The 26,593-nt window shown below is 53.2% G+C and overlaps 1 protein-coding gene across 2 annotated transcripts in view; it reads left to right on the top strand.

Moving 5' to 3' along the window:
- Positions 1-24,537, top strand: part of LGR6 (leucine rich repeat containing G protein-coupled receptor 6) — a gene marked incomplete at both ends in the record, with an annotated part of 116,406 nt that extends 91,869 nt beyond the window's left edge. For both annotated transcript variants that reach the window (XM_080823981.1, XM_080823982.1), the window contains 12 exons: positions 5,756-5,824; positions 8,122-8,193; positions 8,395-8,466; positions 9,768-9,836; positions 11,102-11,173; positions 12,283-12,348; positions 13,334-13,405; positions 13,848-13,919; positions 15,604-15,729; positions 16,696-16,856; positions 20,946-21,026; positions 23,282-24,537. In XM_080823981.1, the coding sequence (XP_080680107.1) occupies positions 5,756-5,824; positions 8,122-8,193; positions 8,395-8,466; positions 9,768-9,836; positions 11,102-11,173; positions 12,283-12,348; positions 13,334-13,405; positions 13,848-13,919; positions 15,604-15,729; positions 16,696-16,856; positions 20,946-21,026; positions 23,282-24,537 (2,188 nt within the window). The remainder of the gene's footprint in view (positions 1-5,755; positions 5,825-8,121; positions 8,194-8,394; positions 8,467-9,767; positions 9,837-11,101; positions 11,174-12,282; positions 12,349-13,333; positions 13,406-13,847; positions 13,920-15,603; positions 15,730-16,695; positions 16,857-20,945; positions 21,027-23,281) is intronic.
- Between the last annotated feature and the right edge of the window lie 2,056 nt (positions 24,538-26,593).

Here is a 26,593-nt window from a genome sequence, read left to right as displayed (position 1 = left end):
GTGCCTCAGTTTCTCATATGCAAAATGAAGATGGTAGTAGTACCTCCCTCAAAGGGTTGGCACGGGAAAGAAATGAATTAATATCTTTATATAAATCACCCAGAATCGTGACTGTTCCATAGTAATTACTATCATTATTATCATCATTATTACCACCACCGCCATTATTACCAGTCTAATGGTAAGCATGTTTCTGGAGAAAACATCAGAAAAGCACCAAGAGAGTGAGTGATTCATTCTGACTGCAGGCATGGGGTTGGATGTGCAAAGGAAGGGGTATTGACTTCAAAGGGGGCTAGGATTTCGACAGCTAAGTGGGGTGGGGAGGGGAAGGGTGTCCCAGGCTGCGAGCATATGAGGGGCACCAGGAAGCACCCGAGGCTGGGAAGACGCATGGGGCCGAGGTGGAAGATGGAGCTGAAGGTTGCATGTGGCATCACAGCCCACTGAGGAACTTGAACTTTGTGTTGTAAGTAATGAGGAGGCCTTTTCAGATTTCTCAGCAGGAGAGTGACACAGGCAGCCTGGCATTTTAAAACAGCCTTTCGGGCAGATGTGTAGCAGCTAAGAGTGTGGACTCTGGACTCACACTGCCAGGGATCAAATCCTGGCTGCGATGCTGACTGAATTAGTTAAGGTAGGCTAAATTGTGTGGCAAATGGGCCAAAACATGTATGACGGCTCAAACATAGTAGAAGTTTATTTCTGGATCATATAACAGTCTGAAGCGCATTGTTTCTTCTTGGCAAGTGGCCCTCCTCCATGTGGTGACTAAGAAACCAGGGACCTGCCTTCTTAGGATCTCACCACTCCCATAGCCTCACTGTGTTTGGTATCTAGCTAGTGGAAGGGTAGAGAGACCATGGAGAGACCATGTCGACAGGCTGGCTATTTAAAAATCCTGCACTAGGAGTCAGGGGTTGGGGTAACTGGGTGATGGGCATTAAGGAGGGCACATGACGGAATGAGCACCGGCTGTTGTACATGACTGATCAACCACTGAACTCTACCTCTGAAACTAATAATACACTATATGTTAATTAATTGAATTTGAATAAAATAAAAATTTTTTTAAAATTTTAAAAAGTAAAAATCCTGCACTAGGGGCGCCTGGGTGGCTCAGTGGGTTAAAGCCTCTGCCTTCGGCTCAGGTCATGATCCCAGGGTCCTGGGATCGAGCCCCGCATAGGGCTCCCTGCTCAGCAGGGAGCCTGCTTCCTCCTCTCTCTCTCTCTCTCTGCCTGCCTCCCTGCCTACTTGTGATATCTCTCTCTGTCAAATAAATAAATAAAATCTTTAAAAAAAAAATCCTGCACTAAATGTGGGACAGATCACTTCCGCCCACCTTCCATGGGAGAGCACACCTACCACGAAGAAGCCTGGAAAATACTCTAGTCCCTTTCCTGGCGGTTCCTGCCATTACTCCAGGGTGGCGCTGTCCAACAGAACTTTCTGTGATGAGGGAAATGTTCTAAATCTGGGCTTCCAATATGGTAGTCACTTGCCCCATGATATTTTGAGCACTTGAAGTATCCCTAGTGAAACTGAGAGCTGAACTTTGAATCATACTAACTTGTAATTAATTTACATTTAAACAGCTACACATGGCTGGTGGCTATGGTATTGGGCTGTGGGAGAGTAGAGAAAGGAGAGAGTGGATTTCGGTGGACAGATAGTGGTTTCTGGCACAGCGGTTTAACAGCTGTGTGATTGGGCAACATATTTAACATCTCTGTGTCTCACTTTCCTGAACTGTAAAATGGGTATGATAGTGATATCTACCTCTTAGGCTGTCATGAGGGTTATGAGATCATTCAGGCACAGCACTAAGTGCCCGGCACATAACCAGCGCTCAACCAAGGTTATCCTGTGGATGACTTGGAGGCAGGGACTCCGGTTAGTCCTGGAGTTATGCCACATCTCCACGAAGCCCTCCTGGTCTTCCCAACTCTGTGTGATCTCTGAAGGTTCAGCAACTGCCACGTCATGCCAAGGCCCCTCATTTGATTGTCTCGCGAATTTGTCCTGACTGGGCTGTTTCTCGCCCCATCTCTCCACCTTCCACTTTCCCCAGCAGAATTCTCCGCATATTTTGAGCAGGTAACAAACATCCACTGCACTGAATTGAATCTATCAAGGGCAGAGAGAGTCACGAAGATGTGTTCCCTGGACAGTTAGAACCCGAAGTCACATCTACCGGGCCCCAAATGTAGCAGGGCTTTGCTACTTACCCAGGTCATTGAATGTGTGTAGGTGTCCAAACGGGAACATTCAGGCCAACCCCCTGGTGTGTGGTTTGCAGTATTTCTTTTAACATTTGCACAGTTTTTATTCTCCACATCTCTACACACACACACACACACACACACACACACACACACACACAAAAGGCCATTTAGTTCACATGCCTTTTACTCTGTGTCTTTTCCCACTGTCTGGTAGGCCATTCCTGGCAGAATTCCTGTCCAGAAGCTGCCAAGGAAGACTGGAACTACTCAGTTTAGCTTCCTGGACATGAGTCCAGTGACCTGTAGAAGGGCTCAGTGATAGCAAAACCACATGGGACCTGTCCCTGGGCTCTGGGGCCCTGCGCAAGCCTCACGGTGCCCCGCAGGGTTCTCTAAGTGCCTCAAAGTCTTAAGGATGTTCTGCCAACTATTCTAGATACTCTTAAGAGTCCATTAATGCTTTTCATCAATGTACCTAGACTGTCTCATGTATTCATTCAACAAATATTTGTTGAGCCACTGTTCTATGCCAGTATTTTGGTGTTTAGAAGATGAAACAGAGTTTCTGTTTTCAAAGAACTTTCATTTCTAGTAGGGTGGGAAGAAAATAGACACATATATATCAGCTCTCAGTATGTCCTCTGAGAAAAAGGAAAGCAGGATCTCTCCTTGTCTATTGCTATATAACAGATCAGCTCAAAACATCAGGGCCTTTCTCATACTTCTGTGGACTGGGACCTTTGGGACCTTTGCTGTTGGAAGCTTCCCCTGGGCTCACTCATGAGGCCGCAGTGGGCCAGAGGTTCAATGACAGCTAAAGCTCTGAGAAGCCTCATTCACAAGTCCAAGAGGGCAGCCTTGATGCTGGCTGTTGGCCAGTCCTCCCCACATGGCTCCTCCACTGGGGGCTAGCCCGGGCTTCCTAGCGTGGTGGCAGGAGCGTTCCAAAGGAAGGCACAGGCTGTGAGGCCTCTCGTGACTTAGGACCAGCTCACACTGTGGCCTCTCTGCCTCATTCTGTAGACTGAGACTGTCAGGGCCAGTCACAAGCCAGCCCCGTCTCAGGAGTGGGGAGGTAGAGGCCACTCCTTGATTGGAGAAGCCACAAAGGACTTGTGACGGCGTTTTCTTCTCCAGCTTTATTGAGGTGTCACTGACATACTGTGTAAGTTTAAGGCATACAGGCTGCTGATCTCATACACGTGTATTGCAATAGGAGAAGACGTATGACCACTTTTAGTCTACCACACAGGGTAAGGGAACACAAGTGATGCTCTGTTAAATAGAGCGGTCAGATGAGTCCTCTCATGAGGTGCTCTTTGGGCAGAGACCTGAATGAAATGAGGGCGTAAGCCATGCAAACTGCTACAGTGTTGCAGGCAGATGGAAGGGCGAGCTAAAGTTCTGAGGTCAGGCAGCTGCAATTCTTTGCATTTTATGATAACACCACAATATGAAGGCTCTAAGAGAAAGTGCTCTTCTGTTACTTATCCAGCTCTCCCTGAGCGACGGTAGAGAATTCCTGAAAAGGCTGAGCGGAGTTAAGAGGGGGACCCTTGATTTGGAGACACCGAGATGTGAGAGTGAATCCTTTATAAAATCTAAGACCAGAAATAGCCCCTCTGAGAGGATCAAGTTTTGAGTCATTGGAGGGATAGGTGTAGGATTCACAAAGGAACGAGGCAGAGCAGAGCAAAGTGGGAGGGTTTATGCTGTAATTAGCCAAGATCACCATGGGAGTCTGAGTGTAATCGGGTAATTAGTGTGTTTTGGGGGGGGTAAGGGAGGTGGGGGGGTGCAATTACCCGGCTCACCGGCTGCCAGACGGTTGTCACTGCTCTTCTGACCCTTGGGCCGGGTTCCTGGCTCTACCTGTGGACTATTAAGTGTAATGACCCTGTCATAGGGGAACCTGTCATTATCTCTGTGTTAACATAGTATTTACCCATAGACTCTGCCAAGTCACTCTGTGATTAAAGGGCCTTGGCATGGTCCCCTGCCCTGGCATCGGATAGTCCTCTCATGAGCATGGTCAGAGCAGGGAGGGCTGGAAAAGACTGAGAGAAGTTGGGCTGGGGTTATCCTGGGGGGGTCAAGAGGGACACTGTACCTAAGACTGTACCGCAGACTTCATCCACTGGAATCTGGAGATGCCGAGTCAACCCTCGCACAATCAGGCACATTTCCATATGGGGCTAACCCATTGGCCACTGAGGGAAACAAAAGTCAACTTTAAAATCTTGAAGGTTAAAAAAATATTAATGAAATAAAAAAAGAAATCTTGAAGGTTGAGGGACATCTGGCTGGCTCAGTCAGTGGAGCATACAATTCCTGATCTCAGGGTTTTGAGTTCAAGCCCCACATTGTGTATAGAGATTACTTGAAATTAAAAATCTTTAAAAAAAAAAAAAGTAGAAAGTTTAAAAAAATCTTGAAGATTGATGATCTCTTCTGAAGTCTCTCTCATAGGAAGGGTAGGTCAAACTTGTGATCACATGTGGGCCAACAGTCTGGGCCCTGATGCCTGAACAACACTGTGCTGAGCGTCCTCATCCATATACCTTTACACCCAGGGGTAGGCTTTTCTGTAGGATGAGTTCCTGGACTTGGGGTGACTAGGTACGAATCTTTTAATCTGAAAAGATACTGTTGAAAATGTCTAAAAGATGATGCACATTGAATCTCCTGCGAATCGTGTATTAGAATGCATGTTTCCCTGCTCCTTTTCCAACGTGGGCTGCTCCCACATTCTCTTTTAAGATTTTATTTATTTATTTGAAAGAAGAGAGAGTATGAGCGGGAGGAGAGGCAGAGGGAGAGGGAAAAGCAGACTGTCTGCTGAGCAAGAAGCTGCCGGCACCGGTCTCGATCCCAGGACCTGAGATCATGACCTGAGCTGAAGTCAGACGCTTCACCGACCCAGGCATCCCTAGTTGCCACTACTTTCATTGCCTCCATTGTTTGCTGATTGTATGTGTGACACATGTTCATTGTAAAAAAAAAAATCAGGAAATGAAGAAAAGCTAAGAGAAAATAAAAGCTAGCTGTCCAGCCACCACCCAAAGATAAGAAGCGTTGGTCTTTCTGAGAGACGGCAGAGGCCACAGCTAGCCAAAGTAATCACCTGATGGAACCTTCTGGAATCCCTAGTGCTGGTGACAAGGTGGTAAAGATGGTCTCACTCTCTCCTCTGTCCCTTCCCCAGCCACTGATGTCTCCAGAGGCTTGAGGTATTTTCCTCAGCCAGTGGGGACTGTTCCTGAAGGAGTCCATTCCAGGTATCCATATCCCTCATGGGTCTCCTGAAAACAATTCTGCTGCCAGGAAGCCTTCGAGCCTGAGGATTTGTGGAGTAGGAATGGAATACGAACATTCCAAAAATGTGTTTCCAGGCACTGACAGCTGGATCTGACAAATTGGAAAACGCATCTCTCCGGCCAGTCCCAGAGCCAAGTTTGTGTTTCTCGGGGACCCTGACATGCCCTGTTAAGCCACCCGCCTCATGACGGCTCTGCTTTCCATTCCAGAGACCTGAACTATAATGAGCTGCAAGAGTTCCCCGTCGCCATCCGGACGCTGGGCAGACTGCAGGAACTGTAAGCTCTTCTGCTGCTTTCTGGGGGTGTCCTCTTCTCTCTTCTCCCAAGGGCAGGGGCTGAAGCCGCAGGCCCTGGGCCTCCCTCACATCCTCCTATCCTGTGGTCCTTGTGAGAACTGGAGCCACGTGCCCTCCCCAGCCCCCGGTGCGGGTCTGAGTAGTCACAGTTTGGCACGGAGCATTTCCGAGTGGACTGTCATCAGCAGAAATGGCTGTGGGCTCTTCCAGCCTGGAGGGACACATGGCACACGACACCTCTTGGTCACTGGGCCCAGCACCGCCCCCACCTGGGTTGGGGTGCATCCAGAGATGGATGAGGAGAGGAGCTGGGGGCTGGGTAGCAGGGTCGCTGCTCAGCCCCTGATTCCAGGGAGGAGATGAGAAGCCGGCTGTGGCTCCCCGCAGACACCACTTCTTGCTACTCGGTTTTAGCACCGACGTGCCAAGCACTATGCTCGCTGCTAAACACAATCCGGGAGTCAGATAGTCCTGGGCTGTCCCCAGGGATCCTTTAGGTCTGTCAGGGAGCAGGACAGAGCAGATTCAGGTGGGTGTATAATTCCAGCTCTGATGGTACAGTAGTAGCTAAAATGACTGGGAATCCAGAGTGACGTGGAAAGAACACTGTGGACGAACACATCTGAGATTAGCTTTACAGGATGGATGGGATTTAGGTGGCCGTGGCAGGGGAGGGGAGGAGGCGTTTCAGACAGAAGAACGGAATAGGCGGAGATTGAACTTGAATGGGCAGAGAGATGACTGCAGGAGAGGCCAGCCTTACTGGGGGAGAGGCTCTTGGCAAACAGTAGGAGATCTATTGTTAGTAAAGTGGGACCAGATTAAGGGAGCCTGACGTTTCTTTTCTTTTCTTTTCTTTTTTAAAGATTTTATTTATTTGACAGAGAAAGACACAGAGAGGGAACACAAGCAGGGGGAGCGGGAGAGGGAGAAGCAGGCTTCCGGCTGAGCAGGGAGCCCTATGTGGGGCTCGGTGAGCCGAAGGCAGACGCTGAACGACTGAGCCACCCAGGCACCCCGAGCCTGACATTTCTGAGCAGAGCTCCACACTTTTAAGTAGCCTCGTTTCTTTACTCAAACTACCACCTGAGACCTTCAGGACCAACCCCATGCCACCCACCATTCCCACCCCGTGCGAAGTTGGAAAGTGTAAATGCCAGATGTGTGTAGCTGAGAAGGAGCAACTAAACCACCTCAGGGGGGAAGGGTCGGGGTGAGAAACTACTGGAAGTCCTCCACTGCCGATGAGTCGCCAGTGAATGTAGGAGTGTGCGTGTGTGTGTCTGTCTCTCTGTCTCTGTATCTCTCTGTCTCTTGACAGAAGGCTGCTTGAGGACAAGGCCTCTAAACTTCTAAATCTCTCAGAGCTTAGCTTAGCTCAGCATTAGACACAAAGGAGGAGTCCAAGAACATATAACGAGTGAGTTAACAAAGAAATGAGAGAGTGAGGAGAGCAGCCTAGGTGGTCGCATGGGGTGGGGGTGTCTGTGGGGACCTGTGGGGAGAGCATGAAAGTGGAAATAATAAGGGGAGGGGAGGGAGGAGAGAGAAGAGCAGAGGCAAGGAAGGCATGAAGAGACACTAGAAATCTCCAGTGAAAAAGAGGGTGGCTGGGAGGGGTCTGTTCAGCCTGGATCATGTGTTTCTCAGTCCAACGTTTATCTTGTAATGCTCCCCCCAACTAACCAAACTTGTAATTCCTGGCTTCCAGAGCCCTGGACATTGGGACCTGGAGCGGGTTCTGGAGCAGGTCCCTCCCTTCTCACCTCCTCACGAGGCCACCCAGTCCCTCAACACCCGCTGCCTCTCCCCCATTCTGCGGCCGCTGTCCTTCTAGATTCCTTAGTCTCCAGGTCTGAAGACCAAGCCAGCCTCCATTTGGGGGACATCTCTCGTTCCTACAACCCCCAGAAGCTCTGTTTCTCTCACACCCTCAGCTGCCTCTTGGGGGCCCTGTGGGTTTCCTGCCACACGGGACTGAGGAGAGGACGCATGTCCTGGGGTCTGAACTCAGCCTCCTGCCCCCAAGTTGCTCCTCACCCTCCTGCTCCCTAAGGCTCTACTTTTCACTCTTTTCACAAGTGTCAGAGAAAAGGACGGGTGTGTGATGGAATGAAGCAGACACATCCCAGGCAGCGGTGAACCTGGACTCTCGGGCTGCCATCTCTTTGGTCTTATGGCCTTTCTAGTCAGCTTTCTGGAAGCTTCATGGACTTCTGTTTCTCCCTCTCCACAATTCTCTCCAAGTCCTTACTGACTCGTGGTGTTGTCTTCCAGGGGGTTCCATAACAACAACATCAAGGCCATCCCAGAAAAGGCCTTCATGGGGAACCCTCTGCTGCAGACGATGTGAGTCCTCACTTCTCTGTCTCTTGGTGCTGTGCCTTTTTTGGGAGAGGGGCCCGGGGCTGGGGAGGCAGGACTCTGCGAGGGGGGCCTCCCTGGTGTGCTCTTTCCTGGTCTGCTTTCCTGGACAAAGCCGAGATCGGCCTGCGTCCCAGCTCAAAGGGCCAAGTAACTAAATTCGATGTTTGGGTCTTTTTCTTCCAGACACTTTTATGATAACCCAATCCAGTTTGTGGGGAGGTCAGCGTTCCAGTACCTGCCTAAACTGCACACGCTGTAAGTTGGACCTCCCCCAGGCCTCCCTCCTTTCTGCCGCCTCCGGCCTCCCTTCTGCAGGCGTCACCCCAGCAGAGCGCTGCCCCCACTGCAAGGCCTAGTCTCCGATGCTGCGGCCTCTGCTTGGCTCAGGACTATTCCCGGACCAGGCTGCTCTAAACAGCCTCCAGTCAGCTCCCTGTGGCTTCTTCCTGGATCCCAGATGCGTGAAAGAGGGCCCTCCTCCAGAGCCCAGGAGTCTGATCTGGCCTCTTCAGGGTCCTGCTCGAGGAAACTGTTCCAGAAACCTTTGCTGCAGAAACCAACAACTGGGATAAGGGTCTGGTTCTCCAGTGACCTTGGAGCATGGACCCCTCAGCCGTTTGCTGTACCACCTTTATTACTTTGGGCCCGACGGCATTCTCTTGTTTCCTTTCTCCCATTCTTTTCACTCCCAGCCCAAGTCCCACTTCTTCAAAAATCTTCCATGGCTGACACGTGACATAGGGCATCCCAGGAGCATAACTAACATTTTCAAGTGCACCCTTCCCCTTCATGTCCATTATCACATTCCACTGTCACTCTAACCAAATGAGGAAGGTGGTGTTAGCACATTTTGTGGATGGATCTCGAGGTTCCTGGGCTCTGCTCTGCCATAAGCTAGTCCGTCTACACACACTCACACACACACACCGCATGGCCGGCCCAGCTCCAAGATGCTCCTTTCTGGACCCTACACTGCCTCCTTGTGGTCTGGCAGGACCCGTTTTTGCTGTGCTCTGTTGGGTCCCTGTCCTCAGCCCTGTCCTCACCGGCAGGGGATGGCGGGGAAGGGAAAAGCCATCTGTCTAAAGCTGTCTGGGAGAGACCCAGTAGGGAGGTGGTGACAAAGCTTTAGTGGTTGAGAATTTAGGGGAGACCCTTTCTCAGACTCTAATAAGCAAACCCCTGCAGCCAAGAACTTTTTCAGAAGCACCCACCTTGGAGCCTTTTAGACAGAGTCCATTCCCATGTCCCTAGCCTGTATTTTTTTGTTTGTTTGTGCATTCGTTGTGTTTTGCATGCTGGGACCCAGATGCCAGTTTGGGGGCTCTGCCGGGGCTCTAGGGGGCTGGGCCAACTTAAGGAAATGGTGGTTTGGTACCTGCTGAGCAAAGCTCCGCCCCTACAGGCCCTGAGTAGCTGGGGTATTTTGAGGCTGGGGGAAGGATGACATTTTCCCAAAAGGTAGCTTCTCTCCAGGGGAGATCAGCAATGGTGGGGAGCCCAGATATCGAGATGCTCTGACCCCACCCTTCAGAGTGTGTCGCCTCTGCTTCCAGATCCCTGAATGGTGCCACGGACATCCAGGAGTTCCCAGATCTCAAAGGGACCACCAGCCTGGAGATCCTGTGAGTGGGGAGCCTCCCCCTCCACCTCATCCATGCCCCTGCTTCACCCCCAGGAGCTGTCCCCTGGAAGTCTGCTGGAAGGATCCTTTGTTTGGCCCTTATCTGGCCTGCTTCTGCTGCCTGCTCCAGCCTGACCTAGAGGTCACCTGGCTCGGCCCCAGGGATCCATGGCCATCTCCTGATGTGGCACTGCTGCAGGCAAGGCCAGGGGTAGCAGATGGTTTGGGGGTGAGGAGGCTGGTCTTCTCCTGACCATGCTTGGATTTTTCAGGCATGCCTTCAGAGTTCCAAACCCCAAGCTGTGAGCATCCTGGAAGACCCGTGTCAGGGGAGAAGGGTTGTGGAAACACATCTCCTTTGCCTTTCTGAATCACGATTTCAACAAGGACTTTCTCATATGTTCTATTATTATATCCTGTAGAGTGGGGGAGGGGTGCCAGAGCACAGTAGGACCTCAACACATTTAAGAGGATGAATGGAACAATCAAGCAAACACCCAGAGTGAGTGTTAGGAAGCCAACTGCCCTGCCCCCCATCACACAGCTCATTCATGGCATGGCCCAGACAGGAACTCTCTCTCCTCTGTGCCTCTGTTGTCTTCCCCTAGATTTGCTGGCATCTGGAAAATTTTCCATGAGGGAAGTAATAGTTCCCCAAGAATGACCTTGGCCTTGGGTATTTCTTGGGACACCCTGTCCCTAGCCAAAACTGCCCCACAGCCCTCTCTGTCCCAGCCCCAGGCCCTTCCCTTCTTTCCCACCCCTTCCCCCTTCCCCGGGGCACAGGGAGCAGACTCTGTGCAAGGTTCCCATGGCTCCACTGGGGTTGTTTTGTTTCATTTTTCCTATCTACTCCCTGCCCATGGCTATCCCCCCTCCCTGCCTTCTCTAAGGAGGGCAGACGAGATTCTAGTTCCTGTCCTACATACCCCGTGTTGCAGGAGACCTCTCTGAGACAATGGGTGGGGACCCGATGGGTGGGTGGGGTGTGGGCCGGGCAGGCAGGAACTGTCTGCCAAGCAGAGAGCCCCTGGGCTGTGTCTCTCTCTGTTGCCCACCCCCACCCGCCTCCAGTCCCAGGGGAGCTCTGTGCTCAGATGCCAGACTTGCTCCTTTCTCTCCCTATAGCCCCACCCCTGCCCTGTGCCTTCTGCCACTTCTCTTCTGTCAGCTCTGTGCCCCCATGTCAGCATCAGGCCCAGAGCTGGAGGCGGCAGCCAGGGATGGCAGGGCCTGGTGCCAGCTCTGTCTCTGCTCTCTCTGCAGGACCCTGACCCGTGCAGGCATCCGGCTGCTCCCACCGGGGATGTGCCAACAGCTGTCCAGGCTCCGAGTGCTGTGAGTGGCTCACAAGTATTCCCCAGTCTTGGCATTGTGCCCTTGCTCCCATGGGCTGGCAGAGGCCCCTCCTGCTTCTGTCCCACTGGGTTACTTCTCTTGCTGGAGAATGGGACAGTCTGCGGAGTACCTGCTCGGGAGGGACTGGGCTGTCCTCTCTTGCTCAGGGCAAAGGGACAATGGCCTTTGGAGTCTGACCAGGGTTTGAGGCCCAGCTTTGCCACTTAGTAGCTGTATGAGTTTGGACTCGCTCTCTAACGTCTCAGGGCTTCAATGCCTCATCAGCAAAATGTGGATAAATGTGTGAGGGTTGAAAAAAGTGTCTGTCCAGCACACAGCACAGAGTGCTAGCACGTAAAACTGCTCAGCCAGTGGCATTGCTTATCTAGTAAGAATATTAAGGTCTTCTGGAAGCATGGAGGCATTTAAGTGGCCTGTGAAATCAAGGGGAGTTTTGTTCTCCCTCCTGAATCCGTTCGGAATGTGAGGCTCCTCAACACGGACCCAAGCTCGGGATGGGGAAGCTGACCCAGGAGACACTGTGCCCGCCGCTCTGCTAGCCTGGGTGTCTGGAGATGTGGGTTCAGCTTCCAGCCTTGCCACTGACTGGCAGCGTGTCCTTGGCAGGTTCTGTCCCTTCCCTGTGCCTCAGTGTCCTCATCTGTTAATGAAGAGGTTGGGCCAGATGATCTCCAGAGGCCCCGGCTTACCCCCACCCCCACCCCGGGACTCTGCGTGGGGACTACAGGGATGTTGACTTGGGTTGGCCGTGACCGGCTTGCCCAGTAAGGCCTGATACGGTCCCTGCTGGCTGCCGCAGAGCCCCTGCACCTTCTGCTCCTTTTCTCATCTCTGTGCCCCTCACACTTCCTGTCTCGCTTCCCCCAGGACCCTCCCAGGGTCCCCTAGGCCTTGGGACTCAGCAGGAGGAAGGGAAGCCCCCTTGCTGGGAGGCGTGTCAACAGCCACATCCCTGCAGGGTCCTCCCAGCCCTCGGCTGCTTGACGGGAAGGCACATCCTGGCGGAGCTGCTTCTCCTGGCCCCCAGCCTCACCCTCACCTGGCCTTGCTCTCTCTCTCTCTCTCTCTCAATCTCTCTCTTCCCCCAGGGAATTGTCTCATAATCAGATCGAGGAGCTGCCCAGCCTGCACAGGTGTCAGAAGCTAGAGGAAATGTGAGTTGGGGGCGTGGGAGCGAGGTGAAGGCGTGCAAGTCAGACTCGGGACAAGTCTGAGGGGAGGGGGGTCAGCGAGCGAGCACACTCGGACATTTCTCCCTTCTCTGAGCTGGTTTAGTCCAAGGGTTAGGGCTGGGAGCTCAGCAGAGGCCTAGACAAGGCCTCCAGGGACCACCAACGATGGACGCACCCCGACAGTCTCAAGGTGGCTCATTGGGGGTCAGCCACAACAATGAAAGGCAGTAGTGATTAGGGCCAGTGGAGGGCCAGGGTCACATCAGCACTAGGAGGTGGGACACACTCACACACAGGAGAAGAAATCCAGGATTCAAATTTGACAAGGAAAAAAATCACCTAAAAATGCTCTAAACTCTTTTCACTCAGCTTCTTTTTTTTGTTTGTTTTGTTTGTTTTTGGGGTTTTTTTTCAAGCTTGGTGGGTCTCCTGAGCCTCCATGTCTGTCCCTTGACCCTAGGTAGGGCAATGTCTTTTGGGGCCCAGGCACGATAGGGGTGTGAGGGTCTGTCCTGTTTGTCTAGATGCCAAAGGAAAGAGGGTCTTCAGCATTACAGAGGAACACGCTCTGTCCCCCATTCAGACAAGCAGTCCACTGAGCTCCGCCCCCCAGCGTGGGCCAGTCACTGGGTCATCCAAGGGCGGGGCAGTGCTCTGCTGCTGGACCAAGGTCTGGAGAACACAGGAGCGAGGTTGGCTGGGCTGGGAGCCAGCCCCGGTGGGAACCCTGGAAACTGACTCCCTTCTGGGCCACAGGGATGGTTTTGTGGCTTTGTCTCCTGACCCACTTACCCAAGGCAACCGGATCCCCTTGTGCTCCCTTTAATTCTTGTGACTTCCGCGGGCCCTTTCTTCCCATGCCAGGAGAAGTGGGGGGCTCTCCTTTCTTCCTCATAGTGCAAGGGGGGCGTGGAACGGAGCCAGGGTTTGAGCCTATTGGCTCATCTAGTCTCTCTTGCTGCCCTAGAGGCCTCCAGCACAACCGCATCTGGGAGATCGGAGCAGACACCTTCAGCCAGCTGAGCTCCCTGCGAGCCCTGTGAGTATCCTGCAGCATCCTAGGCTGGACCCTACGGGGGCCCACTGTGCCCGTTTCTTAGGCACACTCCATACCCACAGCTACGTGGCAGTGGCAGGCACACATCTTCCCTGCTCTGTATCCCTGCCCCCAGCGCATGCGCGCGCACACACACACACACACACACACCAGGAGAGGTGCCTCCCCTTCCAGATGGCTTCTGAAGCCGCTTCTCCAGCTGGTGCCCAGGGGCTGATGAGACTCTGAAGCCAATCTGCCGAATCCCCTTTTCTGTGGCCCCAGCCAGGCTGGAAGCCAGGCAACAGGTACCTTCCCCGAAAGGCTGAGGGTTCTGCTCCTGGGGACAGCTCAGATGGGGAGTGTGAGAAGGAGAACTCAGGATGGGAACAGCGAGCCCTGCACATGTCCTGGGTCTTACCTGTAATCCCCTCTCTACGCACAGGGACCTGAGCTGGAACTCCATCCGGTCCATCCACCCTGAGGCCTTCGTGACCCTACGCTCCCTAGTCAAGCTGTAAGTGCGTTCTGCATCCTCCTCCCACTGGATGGAGACCAATGGGGACCCTGGGCCGGCGGGGGGTGGGGGGTGGGCGGAGGTGGGAGGACCCACCCCAGAGTGGGGACGTGCACGAATGTCTGACCACACATCCCAGCCTCATCACTCATTCTGACAGTTCGTTTGACAGGCTGTGGTTCCTGATAAACAGAGTGCCTGTCTCCCGCAAGCTCTGGAACCTCATCTGCTAACGTTTGGCAACATTTTTGTGGCCTCAGTGCCCTGTGCCCCCACACCCACCCCTGGTCTCAGGCCCTCCCCCAGCCTCTACATGTGCCAACAGAGAGGAGGTTAGAGCCGGAAACTCCTTCACAACAGTGAAGTCCCACTGCTGGGACTGTGGCAGCAGGTGTGGGAGCAGGGTCTCAGCTCAGCAGTCCCCCACATGTGCAGTAACACTAGAGGGCTGCCATTCTTCAGGGAGGCAAAGGCTCACAGGTTCCCTAAATTACACAGGCTGCAAACAGGGAACATATAGTGCTGGCTGCATGGTCACTAGGTCAGAGCTGGAAGGGACCTCTGGTGGGACTGCCACACACTGTGGTGCAGGTTGTGTACTGCACAAGGGCTCCCACCCAAGAGGGAACTGACTGGCTACTTGCATGTCCCAAAGATGTGTCCATCCTGATAGGACCCTTTTCTGATTAAGACCCAGACTCCATGGGCTAGCTCCAGTCCTGGCCTTGGAGATCATCTAGCCCAATCCCTCACTTCACAGGAGAGGCCTCCAGGCCTGGGGAGAAGCCCGCTCAAAGCGAGGCCAGAATGCAAGCCTTCCAGGCGGTTCACAGTGCCCCTCCTGTCTGCCACTCTCTAGGCTCTGGGCTGGAGTCTTGCAAAATTCACACCTCAGTCTTCCCTCTCCTGTTTGCTCTGCTCCTGCCAGATAGGTAGGGTGGATATTTTTATCCCCTTGAAAGATGAGGACATTGAAACTCAGGCAAATTTGTGACTCCCCTTGGTTATGCAGGGAATCGGTGACAGCGCCAGGTTTCCTACCTTCCAGTCCAGGCTGTTTCCACGACGTACAGTCTAGTGGTGCTGGTGTTTGGTTTGGAGTGCTGGTTCCCTGCAATGTGTCTCCAGTAGAAGACCGTGCATGTCCTCATCTCTGGCTACAAAGCCAGCCCCCAAAACAGAACAGATGACCAAACCCCTGCTTGTAGCCAGAGGCCAGCTCTGTCCAATCGCTGACTCTGGCCTCTCGTGTCATCAGAAAAGTGGGGGAATAGGGGCAGGCACCTACAGGCAGATGCCCTGGGGGGTGGACAGGGACCCTCGGATGGGACTGGGAACTGGGCATAGGAGCTGTAGTTAAGGAACTCTGTGACCTATGAGTTGGGATGGCTTGACATTACCTTAGAGCAACCCCTAGTATATAGTTGGCTCCCAGTATTTGATGAATGAATGAATGAGTGAGTGAGTGAATGAATGAATGAGTGAGTTAGGGGTGGTGCCTCTAGCAATCCCTGACCATCCTCCTGCCCCAGCATTTCGGGCCTTTGTCTCTCTTTGCTGATCTTCGTCCTCTGCTCCTCTCCTCTTGCTTCCATCCCAGGCACCCCGGTCACACCCTCAGCACAGCCCTGCCCCCTCAGCATCCCCACTGACTGCCAATAACCCTGACCATGCACTGTCCTAGGGACCTGACGGACAACCAGCTGGCCACACTGCCCCTGTCTGGACTTGGGGGCCTGATGCATCTGAAGCTAAAAGGGAACCTGGCTCTCTCCCAGGCCTTCTCCAAGGACAGTTTCCCGAAACTGAGGTGAGGGCCTGGCTTTCCCCCACTGCCAGATAGTTTTGCCCCGGAGTAGCCGGGGAGGCCAAGGAGGGACAGAGAGAGGAAAGCCATGGGGCTTCACCTCGAGAAAAACCCGATGGCCCAGAGGCGTAAGGGTTGGTCACCGCTCAGTGGGAAGGGCTCATGCCTCCCCTTCCTCATCTCATTCACAACATTTCTTTCTGTCCCAAGCAGCAGCCCCAGGGCTGCTGAGACCTCCTGTGAGGACAGGAGGAAGATGAGGTGCAGGCCCCGGGACCTCCTTGCTCCTTGTCCCCTTCAGGGCACGCAGACTGCCTGTCCTCACTTGAGCAGCATCTGGGCCCCTGCGGTGAGGGCCGAGCCCAGGGCACCGAGGAGTGGAAAACAAGCCGCCCGGCCGGTCCCTGGTGCTAATGACATCCAGGCCTTCTGCCTGCAGCGGCAGCAGAGCCTGTGTGGCCCAGGCTGCCTCTACTGCCAGCTAACGAGCTGCCTGGCGGCATCAGCCCTCGCCCTCAGAGGGCACCAGATTCAGCTCTGCTGTGCCCAGGGGTGGAGCTGGGGGACAGGGCAAGGGTGAAGCAAGAGTCACTACGAGACTCCATGTCTCCTGAGATCTAAAAAAAGGAGTTGCTGGCTGGGAGGGGAGCAGAGCACTGGAGTGCTGTGTGATCTTGGGTGAGTTGGTCCCAGCCCTGAGCCTACTGAGGGGACCCCATAAAGGACAGAAAGTTTATCTTCCCATCTCATTCTCAAGATGAGTGAGGAAAAGATTGGCAGATGCTCAGAGCCCTTTGGAGGCAGGCGCCAGGCTGTAGGCTCCGTACAGAGAAAGCTCAGGGGGCTACCTGCGCTGTCATCAGGGCGCTTTGGGGTTGAAAGGCTGGTGCTGAGTGCTGGGTCCCTGGGTGGGCCGCCTAACCATTCCTCGGGCAGCTCATTTTACCCCTGTGTCCCCTTGGCCCCCAGGATCCTGGAGGTGCCCTATGCCTACCAGTGCTGTGCCTATGGCGTCTGTGCCAGCTTCTTCAAGGCCTCTGGACAGTGGGAGGCTGAGGACTTTCACCTTGAGGAGGAGGAGGCTCCAAAGAGACCCCCGGGCCTTCTTGCCGGACAAGCTGAGAACCACTGTGAGTGATGGGGCTCCTGGGCAGGGCAGGCAGGTGGTCGTGGAGAAGAAGTTAGGGAGGAGGCCCGGGGAACCCTGAGAGGGGTCTGGCAGGGGCTGCGGAGGCAAACCCCAAGGGTGACCTGGGAGGTGATCTCTGTTTGCGCCTTGTCTCTCTAAGAACGTAGCCCAAAGGTGCTTGGGGAGAAGACGATGTTTCCATATTTGCCACACCCTTCTTGGTCCCCAAGGTGCTTCCCGAGCTGCATCTTCTGGAGCACTCTTGCCCTCGTGGTTCGCATGTTCCTTCTCCATGGCTGCCTCCTGGCTACATGGGCCCTGTGATTTCATTCTCAGAGAGGACACCCACTTTCTAAATCAACCTGAGCCAAGCAGGATTGAATTAAGTCAATTAAATTAAACCTCTGTTTAAAAAAAAAAAAAGTCCCCTCACTATATGTCCTAGAGCCAAGTGGAACAGTGTGGGGATTATCACTCTCCAAGTCCTCCTGCCCCTCAGAGGCCACTGGCTGCAAGAGGACCTTGCTGAGAAGGGCCACATGGATCTCTTTCTAGAACAGTTGTAAAAGAAGGAAGGGTGGAAGTAGGCAGCTGAGGGGGCTCCGAGCGACCATCTGCCAACTGGTGTCTTAGATAGAGGAGAGCGGGGAAGGCTTCTGTCCCCCTCACCGTCACCCCATGTGACACAACACAGGTAGAATCAGGAGGAAGCAAAAAAGGGCCCCTGATATTGGAATTTCGTTTTCAGTCTCTAACCCCCTCTCCACAGTGTGTCCATGGAGAAGGGAAACAGAAAAGTCAGAACGAAAACATGTAAGAAAAGCATCTCACGGAGGTGTAGACAGACCTGGGTTCTAAATCCAGTGACACCGTTGACCAGTTGTGTTGCCCAAGACAAGTTCTTTAACCTTACTGAGCCTTGTTTTTTGGGTTTTTTTGATCTGTACAGTGAGAACGATACTACATATCTCACAGACCATAGTGAGCAAAGCATGACCCCTGGTACTACCTGCCACTCTTACTACTGGGAACGGGGCCGGGGGCCTCCCCGTGTGTGTGAGGAGGGACGGCGTGTTGTGTGGTTCGGAACACAGCTTGTGGAGTCCAGTATTCCACAAGCAGTTAAGGGGTCTTTGGGGTCTCTCTCCCAGACCCCTCCCCAGGGAGGGTGTCAGGACCCCTTGAAGAGCCCAGCGGCCAGGCTGGCTCTGGGCCGGCAGACAGCTGTCCCCAGGGGACATTCCCAGATGTCTGTCTGCTGTACACTCCCTCAGGGGGCTGGAAGGAGGAATGGAAACTTTCCTTCCTCAAGGTGAAACTTTCCACCAGGCTTAGGTCTTGGAGAGCCACGGGGCGTCAGAATCATGGGCTGCCTGCCGCTGGTAACGGGAGCTGGGGCAGGGCCCCCCACTTCCTGTGGGAGCTAATAAGCCTTGAGGAAGAAAGCCAGGAGCTTCGGCTGCAGCCAGATTTGATTTCCTCCTCGTTTGAAGAGTGGTTACTTAACACCTTGGCTGTGACTTTCCCAGCCTCAGACGGAGTCCGCGGGCCTCAGCCCGTGCGTTTCATTCATGCATTCTGATTTCAAAGAATTGCTGAGCTCCATTCTGGAGAGCCGGGGTGGGCAGGGAATGAAAGGTAGAGAGGAGAGGAAATGCCAGCACTCCGTGGGCACACCTCGGCCTCCTGCCCGCCCTGTTGGTGTCTGGGCCAAGGGCAGCTCCGCAGAGCCTTCCTGCCTCCTGGGAAAATGTCCAATGGAAGGTGTTTACCCTTTAAGTGGGGAGGAAGGAACAAACCACATGAGTCCAAGATGCGGACAAGCATGACACAGAGACACCCCCTTGTTAGTGTGTGGTGGAGGACGAGCCCACGGGGTGCTGTCATTGAAGCCCCGTGCTGTATAGGCGTCCTTCAGAAGAGAAGCAGGGCTCTCCTACCACTCGGGGCCTCAGACACCTTGCCTAGTCTCACTAGAGAAACTAAAGTCTTATTCTTAAAAAATAGTCTTTCGGTGATGAATTATTGCTGCAAACAAGCGTTTTGTCTTTATAAATGATAAGATGTTTAAGATGATCATTTCAAAATTCTTGTAGAATTTCTGGACTCCCAAGGTATCCCTGACACCCCTGGAGTTCGTAGGCTCTGGTTTAAGAAACCTTGCCACAGTGACTAAGAGGAGAAAAAAACTCCTACTTGATTCAAACAAGTTACAGAGTTTTTTTAACAATGGATTTATCTTTGCAATCCTATTTTCTCTGACTAAGGAACCGCGGGGTCTAGACTTAGAATGGGAAGGATTGGTAAAGATGATCTCGGCCTGCCTCTCACCCAGCTTAGAAGTGCCCTTTCTCTTATCTGGGACTTTCTGCTCCAGCACCTCTGGGGACAAATGATGCCCACCTCGTGCATCTGTAAAGCTGCCCCTGCATTCCTTCCAGGCTGCCCGCCCCCCCCCCCAAATCAGGAAAGCAAAACAGTTAAATACCTGGGCTCTGTAGTGAGACAGACCGGGGTCGGACTTCCGCCTGCCGCGCACTGACTGGGAGACCTGGGGCAAGTGGCTTCGCTTCCATGAGCCTCAGTGTTCCCATCTGTCAAATGAGGTCAGAAGGACACCTGTCTCGTGCGGCTGCCGGAAAGGTTAATGAGACCATGAAGACCACGACTCGCTGCACGGACGTGGTGCAGGAGCTCAGAGACTCTTAGCCTCACTGGCACACAAATCTGTTAGTTGACACGGTTCACACCGCCGTGACTGCCTGATCCTCTTCTGTCTCCATGAGCTCTCTGAGACCAGGACCGTGTCTTCCTCATCCCCAAGTTGCTCTGCCCTTGCCCTAAGCCCAGCAGATGGCAGGCATGGCATGCGGCCCCTGGGACCTCAGGCCCACCTCTCTGTCAGCTCTGTGGGAGCTTATTTGCATTAATGAGAAGGAAACCTTCTCCATTTGAATTGTTAAATCGCCTCCTTCTATGACCCTTCCTGATTCTACCCTCTGCACCAACACAGCATGTAGGAGCACAGTTCCATTATGGCTGATGGGACTTCAGCTCCTGGAGGACAGCCATGGTCTTCCCACTTAGTCTTCCCTTGCCTGAGTTAATCTCCCAGTGGCTTTGACCATTTCTCAAGTGTGTGGCTTCTACTTGCTCACTCTCCCTGGTTCACCTCCTCTAAATACAGTCCAGATCACTACTCTGTCTTAAGAAGATGTCCTTCCTGGGGCACCTGGGTGTCTGACTCTTGATTTTGGCTCAGTAGTGATCTCAGTGTCATGGGATCAAGCCCCGCTTCGGGCTCTGTGCTGGGCATAGATCCTGCTTAAGATTCTCTTTCTCAGGGAGCCTGGGTGGCTCAGTTGGTTAAGCATCTGCCTTCAGCTCAGGTCATGATCCCAAGGTCCTGGGATCGAGCCCTGCATGGGGCTCCCTGCTCAGTGGAGAGCCTGCTTCCCCCTCTTCCTCTGTCTGCTGTTCTGCCTACTTCTGCACTCTCTGTCTCTCTGTCAAATAAATAAATAAAATCTTTAAAAAAAAAAAGATTCTCTCTGTCTCTTCCTCTCCCTCTGCCCCTCAACCCTGAACTTGGGTGTTCTCTCTATCTCTCTTTTTCTCCAAAGATATAAAAAAAATAAAAGCAAAAAGATTTTCTTTCTTGCGCATGGTGTTCACAACTGGACAGGTAATTACAGTGGGGGATCAGCCAGTGTGGAGAACTGTTTGATTACCAGCTCCCATTTTTAAGGCAGCCTCCACCCTAACTCTAACACTGTAACTCTAACACGTGCTAACCTAGCACAGTAACTAGGCTGCCTGGAGGGGACGCGCATGCTCAGTTACAGGACAAGCAAGTCTCAGATGAAAATTTGCCGTGAAGAACAGACAATGCAAATAATCCACATGTGGATAATAAGGACAGACTCTTTTCACCCAAGAGTAGAACAGATGTGCAGGGCTGCTGGGATGACCTGTGCCGAGCAGAATGAGCTGGGAATGGCAGCTTAAAGAGGTGGGGATTTGGAGAAAGATGGGGCTTGATTGTCACTAAGACCTGGCCCCCAAGCCACCTTCTGGTCTCACCTCTCAGATGACCTGGATCTGGACGAGCTCCAGCTGGAGATGGAGGACACAAAGCCACACCCCAGTGTCCAGTGCAGCCCCATTCCAGGTGAGACGGGTGCCTTGGTACGGGGTTGGGGGCAGGACTGGGGAAGGAGTACCCAAGTATTTAGATGAGATGCCCATTCAGCCTGGCATGTTTATAACCATACTTCAGGCGCCTTCTCTGCCTAAAAGTCAACATTCTGAGGAGAAGACAACCTCTTCTGGTGATTCTTGGGGACAGAGCTGGAGTTCTTCCCTCGGGTGGCCGTTTGGAACAACAGTAGGGGAGGGGCGACAGCGGGGAGAGGGAAGTCAAAGCAAAGATCAGCTAATGAGAAGTTAAACATTGGAAAGAAAGTGTCTCTCATTGAAGAGAGAAGCAGTGAAGAATGTCTTGACCCCAGTGTTCTGGGTGGTGTGTGGCGCTGCTTCTGAGCGCCCCCTCAGTCTAAGAGTCGCAGAATCCTAGAGTCAGATGGGCCTCCGAAAGGTTGCCTTCTCCATCCCTCTCTGCTCTCTTTCTTAAAACTCTCCAGTGTGGAAAAACTCCACAGTACTCCTGAATAACTCGTATAGGACTGTCCAGCCCTTACAGCTGAGAAAATGTCCTATGGAGTCTCACCTGAATCTCGCTGAAAAGAAAAAAAGAGAACTCTATTTCCCTTTGATGCAGTGAGGGAAGAAGCCCCTTCCCCTGGGTATAAAGTCCCAGCAGGCCACCCCCAGAAGGCAGTAGCACATTGCTTAAGCCAGGACAGGAACTGTTGGGAAAGAACAGAAAGCAGTGAACAGTGTGCTTCTCTATTTCGTCTCCCCTCCATTTTCCCGTATTATATCTGTCTTTGGTTCGTATCCCTTGGCCGCCTCTCTTGCTCTTTCTGAGCTGTAACAGTGCTCAAGGACTGCCAGCACCTGCTCGCAGCACTCAGTGGCTATAGCACGCCCTCTAGTGTCAGCCCGGAGCAAGAACACCAACGCAGTCTGGAGGGAACAGGTGGTGTTTTCTTCCTGACTTGGAAATCCACAGGCTTCACACTGCCACAGAAATTTCGCCTCTGAAAACCAATAATCAGCAGTGATGAGGTAAAAGAGGAGGCTCCAAAAGGCAAAGTCCAGCTTGAACTAGCTTTAAAGATAGATCGTACAAATGGTCAGATAAATTATGGTACATCCATATGGGCAAGTATTTACTACATGGACGTGGAAAACACGTTTTGGACGAAGATAAAGATTTGGGAAAGTGTGCATAATAAAATTCTAACTTAAGAAAGGGAATTAAAGCCTATGTGCGGAAAATCCCAGTTTAATTTAAAAACATATATGTTTGTATGTATCTTTTAAAAAATGGGAGGAGACATACCAAAACGATGAGTTCTTTTGGAGAGGTGGAATGATAAGCAGTTTTAATTTTTCCATGTTTTATTTTCCAAACTTTCTGCAATGACCATCTATTATATGGTAGTCGGAAAAAAATATGTTTAAAAAATAGTTCCCACAAAAGCCTCTCAAATTCCCAAGCTACTAGAAATACATTGCAGAAGAGGAGTCTGAAGCCAAAAGAAATGAAGACATAACATGTCCAAAGTTACAGGGTGATTTAAGGACAGAACCTGAGGGAAGAGTTGGAAAACACCACCATCACAACCATTTGCGCAAAACCAGGTTGGAAAAACCCAGAGTCATCTGTGTTTTCATTTATTTATTATGCTTTTCTTTCCGAATACCGATTGGCTCTGTGAGTACCGACTGTGGTCTCTCTCCCCGCCACAGAGCAAGGGAGAGCCAGCCAGGTACAACACCTCATCCACGGTGAGGTCCTTATCAGATCCCTGGGCACTGACTGGGAAAAGCAGAGCCTTGGGATGCGGACTGGTCACTCTCCGGGCAGCCCCCCATACCTCTGTGTCTCCAGCTCAGCCGTATCCCAGTTCAGATGCCCCCGTTTTATGGCACACTCCTGTATGCCGTCTCACCGCTTCCTTGCTCCGAAATGCTTTGGAAAGACTGCTTTGCTGAACATTTCCTCAATGCCTGGGTTTGCGCTGTGAACTTTGTGTACAAATTTATTACGTGTTTCTATTTCTGCAGTATTGGGTGAGTGTTCCCTGCATTTGCAGCTCCTTGGAAGAAGAGCTGCATATATGTCCCCACTGCCCCCTACCCCCCACCCCACCTGACAGTCCTCAGAGACCAAGTCAGCCCCTGTCAGCCCGGGAGTTGTTGGGGACAGAGGCTGTGTCAGCCTCCCCAGCCTCATTCCCAGCACCTAGGCCCAGCAGCCTCGGACCCAGGGGTAATGTCTCATCCCCTCTCCCGCAGGCCCCTTCAAGCCCTGCGAGCACCTCTTCGAGAGCTGGGGCATCCGGCTGGCTGTGTGGGCCATCGTGCTGCTCTCTGTGCTCTGTAACGGGCTGGTGCTGCTGAGCGTCTTCGCAGGCGGGCCTGGCCCCCTGCCCCCGGTCAAGTTCGTCATCGGTGCCATCGCAGGTGCTAATGCCCTAACCGGCATATCCTGTGGCCTCTTAGCGTCCGTCGACGCCCTGACCTTTGGCCAGTTCGCCCAGTATGGAGCCCGCTGGGAGATGGGGCTGGGCTGCCAGGCCACAGGCTTCCTGGCCGTCCTGGGGTCCGAGGCTTCCGTGCTGCTGCTCACCCTGGCCGCCGTGCAGTGTAGCGTCTCCGTCTCCTGCGTCCGGGCCTACGGGAAGGCCCCCTCCCTGAGCAGCGTCCGAGCGGGGGCCCTGGGCTGCCTGCTGCTGGCCGGGCTAGCCGCAGCCCTGCCCCTCGCCTCGGTGGGAGAGTACGGGGCGTCCCCGCTCTGCCTGCCCTACGCTGCGCCCGAGGGCCGGCCGGCCGCGCTGGGCTTTGCCGTGGCCCTGGTGATGATGAACTCCTTGTGCTTCCTGGCCGTGGCCGCTGCCTACATCAGACTCTACTGCCACCTGCCGCGGGGCGGCTTCGAGGCCGTGTGGGACTGCGCCATGGTGCGGCACGTGGCCTGGCTCATCTTTGCCGATGGGCTCCTCTACTGCCCTGTGGCCTTCCTCAGCTTCGCCTCCATGCTGGGGCTCTTCCCTGTCACCCCAGAGGCCGTCAAGTCTGTCCTACTGGTGGTACTACCCCTGCCTGCCTGCCTCAACCCGCTGCTCTACCTGCTCTTCAACCCCCACTTCCGGGATGACCTGCGGCGTCTCTGGCCCTGCCCAGGGACCCCAGGTCCCCTAGCCTATGCTGCTGCCAGCGAGCTGGAGAAGAGCTCCTGCGATTCTACCCAGGCCCTGGTGGCCTTCTCTGATGTGGATCTCATTCTGGAAGCTTCTGAGGCTGGGCGGCCTCCCGGGCTGGAGACCTATGGCTTCCCCTCAGTGACCCTCATCTCCTGTCAGCAGCCGGGGGGCCCCAGGTTGGAGGGCAGCCATTTTGTAGAGCCAGAGGGAACCCACTTTGGGAACCCACCACCCTCCATGGATGGAGAACTGCTGCTCAGGGCAGAGGGAGCCATGTCAGCTGGCGGGGGCCTGTCAGTGGGCAGGGCCTTCCAGCCCTCTGGCTCTGCCTTTGCCTCACACTTATAAATGTCCCTTCTCACTCTTTTCTTCCCATGTCTTCCCTCCCCTCTCCTCCCACTCCACGAATGATGGCTGCTTGTAAAATAAATTCAACCAAAACTCCATAGTGTGATCCACAGCAGGATGGCCCAGTCCCGGGGCCCTGGGCTCCACTGGTCTCCTCTCTCCCATGGCCATCACCAACATGTGCTTCTTGGCCTGGGTTCCTCCCCTTGGCCTTCCTCTGGGCCTCTTCCCTCTCACATCTGAAGCTGTGGACCAGAGATCTGGATATCTGTCTGGCTGAGGGGAATGAGGGATGAGGGAAGCACAAAACAGTGACTGGGATGGGGAGCCGAGCAGGTCAAGGATCAGGGTACAATGGGCAGGGGACCTCACAGGGAAAGACCAATAAGGGGACAGCCAAAGGCATCCGGGCATCTGCCCTTTGACTCGCGGATTGGACACGAAATGTATTCTGTGTCCTGTTAATCTCAAGATAGGACATGCAAAAAGACTCTGTTCAAACCAGTTTTAGGATACAACACATTCTGTCCCTTTCTCAAAGAGTCACAGTGCATATTAGCACGGTGACGGCTGCCAGAATTCCCACAGAGGTAAAGTCTGTTGAACTTTGTTTAACCCACTTCCCTAAAAATATTTGACAACAGGTTTTTGTTTGGTTGGTTTTCATGGACTATCCGTTAACGTCTCACAGAATGTAACACTGCTCTCTCCTGGGGCCCCTCACGTCTACACCACCTAGTGTTCCCCAGTGACATCACAAGTGCCACGATCCTAGAAAACCTCTATTGTAGGAGTTTCACCTGAGGCAAAGATGATTCCACCAACCAGAGAAGACTCTCCACACTACTTTCCCATCCTTCTTGCTCTGCTCTGGGAAGGATGGGGACGAGGCTGCCTTTGGCCCCGCTCACTGGGGCAGGGATAAAGAGATCCCGCACGGGGTCCCCCCTCTTCCCAAAGCCCAACCACCAGTGCAACTTCTGCCCTTAGTAAGAGAGTGCGTCCCCGGATCCTGGCAGGGTACACACAGGGAAGTCAATGACTGCTTGGCTTCCTTCTGGCTCTGACTTGCCTTCCTGTGGTTCTCCACCACATGCCTCTTGCCAACTCCTGCCACAAGCCCAGTTTCTTTGCATCCCAGGTCCTGCCTTCTCTGTGGGACACGGAGCCCCTGGCCAGCAAACTAAAGGGATGTTTGCATTGTATGTGTTGTTTTGTAGGAAGCATTATAGGAATCTGGGATCCCTGGATGCCCCAAAGAAGCATGACGCTTCTGCCTCTCCCGTCATAACCTTCCTACTTTATGGTTTACCAGGTGCCTCTGAGCATTCTAGCACTCCCCGCCCCAAACACACACGCATTCAATCTCAGGATGAGGAGGTGAGAGCTGGAACATTCTTGGAGTCACAAAAAGGGAACCCGAGGCTCAGAAAATGGGTTCTACTATTAAGACAACTCTGAGAAGGTCCTTCCTAGCCTGCAGTTTAGCTTCTCGTCTATCTCCCCCACTGCCCCTGGTGCCCAGTGGAAATGTTGATTCAAGTCCCCAAGGCTGCCTAGGGTGGGGTGGAGGGATGAGGCAGAGACCGTGAGTGGAACTTGGCGTATTTCTAAACATCATTTGACCAGCAAGTTGCCCAGACTCTTACAGGCTCTGGAGCTAAATGTGCTGACCTTGTGATCACCACCCACCTGTGGCTCCTAGCATAGGGTTAACCTCAGAGGAGGCACTCACTGGATGATGGGGAATTCATTCAGCAATTGGTTGAGAACCCCTGGCTCCTGTTTTCTAGGGCTGATGAAGAGCCTTTCATGGGAGGAATTTGCTCTACTTTGGGTACTGGGTGACTAGTTCGGTGACTGTTATGTGGAACGTTTCTCAGAGGTGCCCCAGGGATGTCAAAGTAGGTGAGATTTGGGGGAGCCTGGACTTCTAGGAAGTCCTTCAGGCCCTTCCTCACAGCTGCCCCCACCCCATGTGACCACTTTCCCCCTTGGGGCCAGGGAGCCAGTGTTGAGTGGAATGTGGAGTGAAGTGGCCACGTGTTAGAGGTTT

This window comes from Martes martes, assembly GCF_963455335.1.
Source record: "Martes martes genome assembly, chromosome: 15".
Lineage (NCBI taxonomy): Eukaryota > Metazoa > Chordata > Mammalia > Carnivora > Mustelidae > Martes > Martes martes.
This window is presented reverse-complemented; position numbering and strand designations above follow the sequence as displayed.